An 11906-nucleotide genomic window follows, 5' to 3' on the forward strand; every position below is an offset into this window, starting at 1 on the left:
TACCAATCACATGGACTCCCTCAAGTCTAGGAACCAGTTCCCACACATCATTTCGAACAAATTGGTAGAGATCTTCATGCATGGAGTTAATCCAATCAGCATCTTGCAGAGCTTCATCTACTTTCTTGGGTTCCACTTGAGAAAGGTAGCATAAGTGAGTAATGACATTCAAAGTTTTAGATCTCAGTCTCATGTTATCATTTAAACTTCCCAACATGTTGGTGGGAGGGTGATTAAGCTTAACCCTAGTAGATGGATTTTCACCAAAGAAGTTGTTGTACTCTTTTGCTTAGATGGAGTACTTGGCTCATCTTGTTCTTATGGGTTTTCTTGAACTAGGGTTCTTGGTTCTAAAATGGTATCATTCAGAATTAATAGTTCTTCATCATTTGACTTTTCAACATACTCCTTAGGAAGAGTATCTTCAACTTCTACGGATTTTCCTTGAATACTTTGAGCCTCTTTAGTATAAGTTTTAGCACATTGTTCATTATTTATCACCACATTAGTAGATTCTATCATAGTTTTGGTTCTAAGATTGTACACCTTGTACGCTTTGCTTGACGTAGAATATCCAAGAAAAAGCCTTTTCTCACTTTTTGCATCAAACTCTTAAATATTTCACCATCGGTTTCTTTCCTCTCTAGAGTTCATATGAGGTCTTCTTGGTATTGGGACGAAAGTACTGTAGACACCGCATTTTGTATCCCTTATGACTCGGGCCCTCATTCCCCAATGATACCCAAATTCCAAGGCCTAGGATTAGTTTAGGGCCTAATCAGATGTTAAATTGATTTAAGATATGTTAAAATGGAAAATATAACTTTTAATACCCATGGTTTATGTACGTAGGCACAAACCTGCGTACGCAGGCCACATGCTTGCGTACACAGGCACAAGTCTGCGTATGTAGCTAGGGTTTTAGAGAGATAAAAAAGGAAAGTTTTCTGCATTAAAGAGTAAGTTTTGGAATGAATCCTACATCGTCTAGGAGTCAATCTAAACCCCTATTTTTCAACTATAAAAAGCCTTATATGATACATTTTCAAAACACACAAAAAATCCTAAGGGAAAACTTAAGATTCACTAGAAATAGTTAATCAAAGAGGGAGTTTTTCACAAAACATTCTCAAGTCAATTTGATTTGATTGAGACCTTTTCTGGCCTTGATCCTTTGAGTTTAAAATTACTAATCACGTTTCTATTGAAAGCTTCTTTTTTTGAGGTATTCTTATAAATTTTCTTTTTCCATCTCTGATTTAATCATTTCTTTAATCTGTTTCTTTATTTAGTTTATGTTTATATATGTTTTTTTTTTTCTAGGTTAGGGTTTTGAACAACCCTGCGTAAGTGTGCCATGAGCATGCGTACGCAGATCAAATCCTACATGCATGGGATTTGGCTTGCGTACGCAGGCCTCTGCCTGTGTTCGCAGGTCGTTGCCCAGAAACCTTAATTCTTTTGTTTCATCCTTTACTTCATATAATATGTTTCTGTTTTGGGTTTCATTTCACATGTTTTATGCTTCATAAGTTTCTGTTTACTTTGTTCACATGCTTGTTTGTTTTTAACATGTTTAGATTAGGATTTTCTTGTTTAAGATGCTATGTACATGCATTCACATGCTCGTACATGATGCCATAGGTGCTGTGTTTTTGCAAGGTAAGTAAGGGTAAGTCATGCATTGATATGAACATGCATTTTTGTGATGAACATGTTTGTGTGATGTTTGATCTTGAATATGGATGTTTATATGATTTTGTGATTGCCATGATACCTTGCTACCATGATCAAGTTGTTGCCTTTGTTTGAGATGAATGGTATGATTGGGTTTCACATGCTAGAGTTTTCTTTTATGTGCATATGGGTTTGACTCTCTTTTTGTTTAAGGGTAGATATGTATGTGTTTAGGGATAATGATGTCATGTTATATGCTTAGATATATGCTAGTGTGTGTGTGTGAGAATAGATACAAGTGTTGAAAATGTTTTTAATAAGGTTAAGATGTAAGACACAATGATTGGAGGCCAACTTTAGGGCTGGGCGGTCTTACGTGCCTAACACCTTCCCAAAACCATACCTATACTCTAAACCTATACTCTAAACCTATACTCTAATAGTAAGATCAATGGTCCTTCCTTAAAAGGACCCTATATTCATGGTTCTTAGACCATATAACTAGGTGGTGACTTTGACATTTTCCGTTGTGCCCACAAGTACACTTTGTTCAAAGTATGGCATGCAGTGTTTACAACTTCTCCCTAGAAAGACTTTGCATACTTCTGTTATTCAACATGACTCTGGCCATCTTTTGAATTATTCTATTCTTTCTTTCCATAACCCTATTCTGTTAAGGTGTCTTGGGTGTAGAAAATTCTTACTTTGTTCCCTGATCGTTGCAAAAGGACTTGAGTTTAGAGTTCTCAAACTTTCTTCCATGATCACTCTTGATCCAAACAATCAAAGTATTCTTCTCTATTTGCAACTTCTTGCACAAATGAATCATCTTGTTAGAAGCTTCAGATTTATTTTCACGAGAACCATCCAAGTGTATTGTGTGAAATCATCCACTAGAATAAGGATGTACTTCATTTCACCTAAGCTTTGAACTCTGGCAGGACCCATAAGATCAACATGCAGCAACTCTAAGGGTCTAGATGTCCGAACTTCACTAATTGATGGATGCTTAACTTTCACTTGTTTACCAATCTAACATAGTCCACAAATACTTTTCTCTTTCTTTTCAAACTTTGGTCAACTGAGAACTGCTTCACACTTGGAGATTTTCTCTATTTGCTTGTGGCTAGCATGTCCTAACCGTTGACGCCATAGGTCCACCTGATTAATTTTTACACTATAACACTTATGATTTATGCTTGGTGTTATACTGTAACAATTATCAGCAGTCCTTATTCCAACACAAATGCAGTCACCACCATCATTAAGTATCTCATATTCATACTTCGTGAACAACACATTTAGCCCATTATCACAGATTTGATGGATACTCAACAAGTTTGCCTTTAATCCATCCACGTACCACACATCTTCGAACATGGGCAACCTTAGAATGTCTATTGTTTCAATACCTCGGATGACTAACTTGCTTCCATCTCCAAATGTGACGGTTCCAATCTTTCCTTCAAAAAGTGTCTTGAACAATGCTTTATTACCTGTCATGTGCTTGGAACAACCACTATCCAAATACTAAAGACAAATATCACGTGCCTTTAAAGTAGTTAAAGCAGTATAACAAACATAATTATTGCAACAAGTATTTATCCCTAGATACTCAAGGATAGGTTTAGCTCATTTAAAAAGCCACATAGTCCAAGAGGAAATAGATTCAATTCTCAACCTAATTGCATTCAAGTATAAAAACAAAAAATCCATGACAGCAAGGGTCAAGGATCAACTTTAGGTATAAAAATATAAAAACAAGACCTAACCCGCTCTGATTCCACTTGTTTGTTTGTTTAGACCCCTTAAACTAGATTGTTTAACCCAACATATTAGCCAAGTGATTACTTAGGTTAATTATTCAGATCTTGGTCAAACAATAATAAATCATATCATGTAAAACAGTGGAAAGTAAATAACACCACGATATGATGATCCAGGAAAATCGATGAAACGAACCGTTTTAAGGTATAAACATGGGGAAGATTTGACCTAGCAATACTCTAGGTAAAGCAAATTCACTATAAGAGAATCGAAGGTACATTTTTTTTTTAATTACTATATATATATAGGGAAAGACTTAGGTACAGTACTTAGGTGTTAGGTGCTATTTTTTAGGTTCTCTTTTTAAGATTCTACCATGTAAATTTTTTCTCATGGGATTGAAGTGTATTTTTTTAGTTAATTAGCCACATTGCTCAATCTTAAATGGGGAACCTAAGGAACAACACCTAAGTTTTGTCCATATATATATAGATATAAATAAAACTGAAACCTCTGACTTTTGGTTGGCCTCTCCACAATTTTAAACATCAACATTATTTAAATAAATAAAAACAAAAATTCTGATAGGATTAAAAAAGAAAACAGAAAAAAAGAGACTCACATTGAAAATAGGACTCAAATTAAAATAAAGACCCATGTTAGAGAGAGAGAGAGAGAGAGAGAGAGAGAGAGAGAGAGAGAGAGAGACTCCTGTTAGGACTCTCTCCCCTCCTTTAAGTCCTAACAATTATTACCTCAAAACCTTAAACTTAACTTCACTTTAGGATTCAAAGAAAAGGAAAAAGAAGAGAGACTAACGTAACCAAAAAAAAAAAAAAAGACTTAGGATTAAGGAAAAAAAAGAAAAGAGAGAAGGACTCTTGTTAGGAGTCTCTTTTCCTTCCTCAAAACCTTAGTTGTTACCACCTCAAAACCCTAAACTTAACTTCACTTTAGGATTAAAAAAAAAGAAAAAAAAAAGCGACTAACGTATAAAAAAAAAAAAAACGTAAGTAATCTGATTCAACTTTCTTCTTTTATTGATGAATTTTATGTCGAATTTTTTTATATTGTTATTATTAATAAAATTTCAATTCAACATACGTGGATATTTGTTTATATTGTTATTAATGAATTTTTTCTTTTATGTTGAATTTTTTATTTGCTTTTATATGTGCCTGACATTTTCTTTCTATCTTATTCTTTTGTAACGTTTGAAATTGATTTTCTTTTGAGTGTTTGGGTTAATTTCTATATTTATATTGACATTGTTTTCGTGGGTTTGGTTTTTGGGTTAAAATTTCTACTAATTTTTTATTTTTTTTATATATTGTACGTTGTAAATAAAGCATCTCTATTTTTTTTGGAGAAAAATCAAAACTGCAACCTATGTCTTCCAGCCTAGGGAACAATAAATTTTTATTTGGTATGTTATATATAAATTTGTTGATTTTGGTTTGGTTTTGAAGTAGAATTTAGAGATTCTATAAATTTTGAAGTTTTAAGTTTTGAGGTTTTTGGTATTTGTATCTCAGTAGGTTGATCTTAATTCTTCACCTTAAATGTTTTTTATTTAGGTTTATGTGATTTTTTGTTTTCCCATTAACATCTATGATTTTTGGTTGATTAATTATTTTTTTGGATTAATTTCAATTAATTATTTGTTTGGATTCAGCATAAAAGATAATGGAATTAGGTATTATAATTTTGATATTGTTCCATGTTTTAAATTGTCTATATTGTATATTACTACGAGAAAGTCATATTGCTACTCAAATTTAAAACTTGGTGTGTCTTCCTCATATCATGGTCTTTGTTTATATATTTGCTGTTTATATTAGTTTTGAGTGTGAGTATATATAATTGTAGGGACTCAATTCATGACGATCCCAAGAAGATATTGGGCTCGTACGTAAAGAGGGCCCAAACAATATCATTTGTAAAGCGTGAGTTTGAAAGGCTAGACCTTGGTCACTGGTCGGTGGATAACCATGGTGCTCATACAAAAATAAGCCATGTTCGCTTCGAGGAGTCTTTCTTCTCGAAACGGTCTGGGAGACTTTGGTTCTTGGCCTTTTTTTCCTCCCCTCTTTTTTGGCGCATCAACCTTCACATTATATAGCCCTTCTTGGTTGATCCTGGCCCTCCACTTGTTGATCAGGCAGGTGCCTACTTAAGTATCCGTCCCATCGGCTGCCTGCCCTTACTTTTTGTTAGTTGCGATAACCGAAACCACACTATTCAGGTGTCTTTTCTCATTAATATGGTTAGGACGTTTGTGGGCGCATTTAATGCGGAGGGGATGTACTTACCTTGAACTAGCTCCATACCGTACCCCCACGTGGGTCCCATTCTACTCGCCTCTTCTTCAGGGGGCTTTTTGGGGGCAGCCTTCAAAGAGATGTCGCTCTTCCCTTTGAAGTCTTGGGATACCGAGGACAGGGTCATCCTCGGCTATGCCCCCAGGCTATTCGGCATTTCCCTATTCGTCCTCGGCAAATACCCTCCTCGGCATGGGCTTTGGGCCTTAGTAGAGTGTGGGCCGGATCATAAGTTCTCTGGCCCCACAATAATCATTGTGAGTTTTGCTTTATTAATTTAAGAATTGCAAATTACTTTGTAGGTTTTGGTAACTATGCACTTGCAACTCAATAACGTTCAATGTTAGATAATACTTCTAAACTATGGAAAAGTTAGAAGTTAAATATTTCTTCATTAAAAAAAATACTAACTAGCAAAATGTCTATTTACTCATTTGTTGGATTTTTTTTTTCAAAGTTAATAGTTTTTTCGTGCATCACACGAGTTAGTGACTAGTTATTATTATTAAATTGAGCATTAAAACACCATCATAAATAAGAGAAATTTTTTAACCAAATAATCATGAGCATAACATCAAACAAACACAAACTATATGCTAAGAACTTAAGGTTTGAGTTTTATTTAGGAAGAGGCCAAAAAAAAAAAAAATTATATAATATATTCTTTAAAATTTAACAATATATTAAATATAGGGGAGTTGGGTTGAGTTAGGCGGATTGGTAAATCTCATTATCTGAACCCAACCCGACCCACTGTAAAAAAAAATTCATGATCCACCAGTTGAGTCGGGTCGATTTTAGTGAGTTGGTAGGTTCGTTGCACACCCTACCAGCAAGGCAGCTCATGAATTAACTAAATGGTTTGAAAGTGATGGATATTTTGATAGTTTTTGGTGTGGGTCACTGCCCTCCTATTGTTGTTAGTGTAGTTGAGAAGGAGGCTACCCTTATCAAGCTTTGTAATCATTCTTTGCTTTCCTCTAACAAAAGTTTTTAGTTTATCAAAAAAAAAGTGCTATACATTTTTTTTTTTTTTTGATGAAACACAAATTAACCATTAGAAACCCCAAAATCAAAATCAAAATCAAAATCAAATTACACAATAGCAATCTTAGCTCCAGCTTCCTCAAGCTGCTTCTTGGCCTCTTTAGCCTCATCTTTAGAAACCCCTTCCTTAAACTTCTTAGGCAACCCTTCAATCAACTCCTTAGCCTCCTTCAAAGCCAAGCTCGTCAATGCCCTCACCACCTTAATCCCTAAAATCCTTAAACTGTTGGGGACATCCTCGATAACCACGTCGAACTCGGTCTTCTCTTTGACAATGGTGAGTCCCGTGTTAGCTCCAGAGACGGCGAGAGAAATAGGCCACCATTACCACCATGGCGTGGCAAGGTCACCACCACCGTGACCTTGCCACGCCAAGATCCACCCTAAATAGGCCACCATTGCACACTGAGAGAAACAGGGAGTGGAGATGGAGAGATAGAGTGGGAGTGAGGGAGAAAGGATTGAAGGAGAGAGAGAATCACGGAAGGAGGAGAGAGGATTGAAAAACACAGAAAATAAAGAGAGAAAAAAAATCAGATTGAATAAAAAACTATTATTTAGTTTTACAATTGTGCTACAGTGCGATTCTACATTTTGAATTGTAGAATCGCATTGTAGCACAATTGCAATTTTTTTTACAATAATTAGGTTTTGCAAGACCAGCTGTTGGGACATTTTGAATTGTAGAATCGCATTGTAGCACAATTGCAATTTTTTTTACAATAATTAGGTTTTGCAAGACCAGCTGTTGGGGAGTTTAGAGTTTAAATGTTAAATACTACCGATATATAGTATATGCCGTTTTCATTGTAAATGCTCTAATGATTTGGAGTCTTTGGACAATAAAAAATATAGACTTTACCCCAAAAATATAAAAAAAAAACCGCGTAAGCCTTGAAGGCCACAATAGACAAAGAGGCCGTTTAGATTCAGCGTTTTCCGCTAAATCCAAGCTGCGTTTTTCCTTTTTTTTTTTTTTTTCTTTTTTCCTCACTTCACGTGTTCTAGGGACAATAAGCACTGTAGCGCACTGTAGTAGTACTGTAGCAGCACTGTTTGTCACTGTTCACATACTAAAAAATATTAAAAATGAGTCCCACGGTACTTTTCACACATTTAAAAATTATTTTGCTACAGTATTTTCAGTTTTCAGTTTTAAGTTTCAGCAACAATAAGCTCAATCCAAACGTACCCAAAATCTCATGCTTAGACCTTTTTATTCTAGTGTATTTCGTTAGGTTTAAATCGGGCAGCAAACAAGGCTGCCTATGAATTAGCAAAAGTCTTTCAGTAATTCTGTTTTTGGGTATTTTGGTCTAGCTCTTGGTCCTCCGAGTTCTGTTGATGTAATTTCAATGGAGGCTGAGGCTTAATTGTATTATGGATTCTGGTGTGCTGTTAAAGTTCATTGCTTTCATTTAAAAAAAAACCCAGATAAGCAATAATTTGGAGGAAAATATGTTTCAAATCCAACACATTCTGTAGAGAAGTCTCAATTTTTGACCCTCTCCACCTGGTGGCCACTCCAATCCATCTCCCCCCAAAATTCCCAAACCCACAAACCGCAAGAGAGGAGACCCATCACTTCTAAATGGCGATAACACCCAATACAAGAAGAAATACAATCAGTACTTCTCTTAGTGCTTGCTTGTCCGAAAGTCCCTGTATCCTAATTCCCCTTCACCGCATTCATTTTCAATACACCAGGTACTGTACTTTTATCTCTCTTTCTGTATGTTTATAAATGTTTAAGTGTTTAATGTCTATGTTTTGTCAGATGAGAATTGTAATAAACATACATATGAGAATATGTAATAAACCGAATTCAACTAAGAAAAGGATTTTAATTGAAATTGTAAAAGCAAATAAAATCCTAATTCCTCTAGGAAAGAGAAAACAACATAAAATATTAAAATATTCTATTCTTTTTTAACCAATCTGCATTAATCCGACTGCTACTAGGAATCCAAAATCCTTATCAATATATATATAACCCTCTCACTATGTAATAGACATTGTAATAAGAGTTTGAAAGAGAGTTGCAGTAGTTATTAAGGGGTTGGGTTGTTCTCTGCTAGTGAGAACAATGGTGAGGGAGAGAAAGTGCTCCCAATGTGGCCTCACTGGCCACAACTTTAGGAATTGCACCACCTCTGTTATTAGCAATACTGCCAATAATAACACTAACGCAGCTGCGTGCATCAAGATTTTTGGTGTTTATTTACAGAATAATGTTAATGGCAACGTCGAGAACACCAAGAGTCAAGTTGTTAGAGAGCCAAGCATTGCTGTTGATCAGAAACCGAAAGGTATATATTATGTCAAAAAACTGCTTTTAGTTTTAGTTTATAGAAAGTAAAAAAATCTTGTGTTTTCTTTCTTATGGAAGTAAAAACATTGTGTCAGTATGTTGTTTGCTGGAAAGAAGTTAGCATTGGACATACAAATTATTAATTAGCAGTTTTTAATGTAGTTAATTTGCTGTTTGTTTCAGGGAAGCGATGGACTGAGGAAGAGCACAAATTATTTCTAATTGGTCTAAACCAGCTTGGGAAACATGATTGGAAAGAAATTTCACAGAAGTTTGTGATCACCAAAACCCCAGCCCAGGTTGCTAGTCATGCACAGAAATATTTCTTGAGACAGGCTGAAACTAATAAGATGAAACGTAGACCGAGTGTGTTTGACTTGACTCTGCAGAATGAAGCGGAAATCTCTCCGTCTGCTCCTAAGGATTGCCAAGTTTCACAAACTAAGAAAAGTGATGCTGAAAGCAGCTCTGAATCTTTGGCATTGGACATTCCACCACTTGCTCAAATTCCAGCCTCTGTATGTGGTGCTCCAAGTTATTGTCAGATTCCTTCCATGGTATTAATAATTTGATTTTTGCCACCTTTTTTAATTGTTGAATTCTATTTCATATGGTAGTAAAATAAAAATTATTTAAACTGATTTTAGGTCACAACATAGTGTGTATTTTATCTTTACTATTAGATAACTGAATAAGAACTCTATCAACTATTACACTAAAAACCATTCATTGTTAGTGATCTTTAAAGCAACTTGTCAATGCAATGAGCCTTTGAGGAATTAGACCATCATTTGCACACTGTTTACAAATTTAATATCTTGCAGTGCTTTTAAATAAAATAAAAATTCTTTATGCAATTTTTGGCGAGGGAAAGGGTTCTCCCGGAAATATGCTTGCTTAAATTGTGGTGAGTGGTAGCTGGCAAGATTATGGGGGAAACTTTTTACTTAATAGTGCTTTAAAATGGTGCTATAATTGTAGGATCTTCTATGCTGTGCTTCATTAGGACTAATGTCAGTCGATTGGAAATTTGCTACCTTACTTTATGCTCCATAGGCTGGTGGTGTCTGCGTTTTTAATAAATCACTGCAGAATTGATTAAAATTGGATTACAATTCTCTAAAGTTCCACAAATAGCATGTTGAATTATATGGTGAACTGGACTTATATATATATCCTTGATTCGAATCAAGATTGCAGCCTGAGATGTTTCTAATAGCTAGCCACATATGGCTTGTTACAAAGTAGATTTCTTTAAGCATGGAATTTTAATTTATTTCTTTTCAATCACCACTAAATGTAAATACTTCATCTCCTAGGATATACCTAGTATCAATTTCCTTCTGTTTCTTTGATCTCTTAAATTCTCTTTTTTATATGAATCTTTTGCCTAGCCAAAGCATCTAACCAGTTTCTTTTTATAATGATTTTGCTTGTCTTAACAGGTGGGAATGCCTGGCAGTGCACTGTTCATCCCAAACCCAATGGTGAATTTTACCAGCCAAAGTTATTCGTGCTGGTTGCCTGGAACCCAGCAGACTTTTTGTACTCGTGCTTCTGATATTATTGATCCATCCAATATTCCTTCACCACCATCTTTCTGTCGCAGTCTATCTGATTTAGGCAGTAGGCTTTCATCAATTGCTAGAGATGTTGAAGAGCTTACAATAGGACAGCCTCAGACCTCCCGAGGAATAAATGTATCAACTCAAACATCTGGAGCTATTGGAGTGACATGAAAAGTTTTGATGAGTTGAAGCTTGATTTTTGCATTTTGATTTATCAGTTAAAAGGCTATAAATTTTTCCCCCTTGCGTATAAAATAGGGGGCTGAAGGCTTGAGTCAGAAAAAGGTTAGAAGGCAATTTATTCTTTACTATTTAGTGTACTTTGAGATATTTTACACTATCTGGGTTCTTATCTTTTTCCTTATAAGTAATTAATAAATCTGTGGAAAATTCACCAATTTCTATCTATTTTTGATTATGTCAGTTTGCAATTGAAAGGACATTGCAAATATGTTCCAACCTCTTTTTTTTTTCGTCAATCTTAGTTATTGCATTATTCTCTCCCTAGTCCACCTCTCTAGTTCAACTTTGAGGCAACCACACGTTGATCACTAGGTTCCTAACAAATGAAATTAGAAAGATGACCTATGATTTTCAAGAATTGCGGCTAATGTTCAACAAAGTTTTTGAGAATTTCAAGGCTTTATGCAAATGAAGAAGGATGTTAAGAAAATGATTAAAAAAGAGTTACAATCTCTTGATTCAATGGAAATTAAAGAGAAAATTAAGTTTTAAAATATTTTTTCCAAATTTGATCAAGTTTGATTGTGGTAAAACTGAGCTTGATCTAAAATTGACTAAGATCTAACCACACGATTAGGAATAATTTGAATTCATATCAAAGAAAATAAAATTCCCTTTAAAATAAATGACTGCTCGTGGATTCAAATTGGAGTTAAACTAAGTGAGATATCTCGAAATTGCCAAAACGTTCAATATAGAGTTAGTAATTTTTATTAAATGTTGGATGTAAATTTTACATTGGTTGTCTTTCTATGCACACAATACATATGTGAAATCCAAGGCTTTATAAAGGGACACTTAATGCTTTGCTCCATACAAAATCTCTACCTTAGTCTATTGAACCTAACTGTCTACCTAACAGCGTAGTCTCGCTACCAGCCCACCATATATTAGGCCTTAGACACCGTCTGGGAGCCCAATATCACATCGCCCTCACTTGTAGACAGACAAGCTTTGCCTTTCACAACGTTG

The 11906-nt window shown here is 35.0% G+C and overlaps 1 protein-coding gene across 1 annotated transcript; it reads left to right on the forward strand.

The window, feature by feature from the left end:
- The first annotated feature begins 7144 nt into the window (after positions 1 to 7144).
- Positions 7145 to 11109, forward strand: LOC115961783 (myb-like protein J). Its single transcript, XM_031080705.1, has 5 exons — positions 7145 to 7258; positions 8454 to 8519; positions 9040 to 9121; positions 9307 to 9680; positions 10569 to 11109. The coding sequence occupies exons 1-5, from the start codon at positions 7145 to 7147 to the stop codon at positions 10860 to 10862; spliced, it is 930 nt and encodes a 309-aa protein (XP_030936565.1). The 3' UTR covers positions 10863 to 11109.
- Positions 11110 to 11906: the final 797 nt, after the last annotated feature.

This window comes from Quercus lobata, chromosome 9, assembly GCF_001633185.2.
Source record: "Quercus lobata isolate SW786 chromosome 9, ValleyOak3.0 Primary Assembly, whole genome shotgun sequence".
NCBI classification, from domain to species: Eukaryota; Viridiplantae; Streptophyta; class Magnoliopsida; order Fagales; family Fagaceae; genus Quercus; species Quercus lobata.

Coding starts and splice junctions, on each gene's coding strand:
- LOC115961783 (XM_031080705.1), top strand. CDS start 7,145: ATGGCGTGGCAAGGTCACCACCACCGTGACCTTGCCACGCCAAGATCC. Junction 7,259..8,453: donor GATGGAGAGATAGAGTGGGA/GTGAGGGAGAAA, acceptor TACTTCTCTTAG/TGCTTGCTTGTCCGAAAGTC. Junction 9,681..10,568: donor ATTGTCAGATTCCTTCCATG/GTATTAATAATT, acceptor TTGTCTTAACAG/GTGGGAATGCCTGGCAGTGC.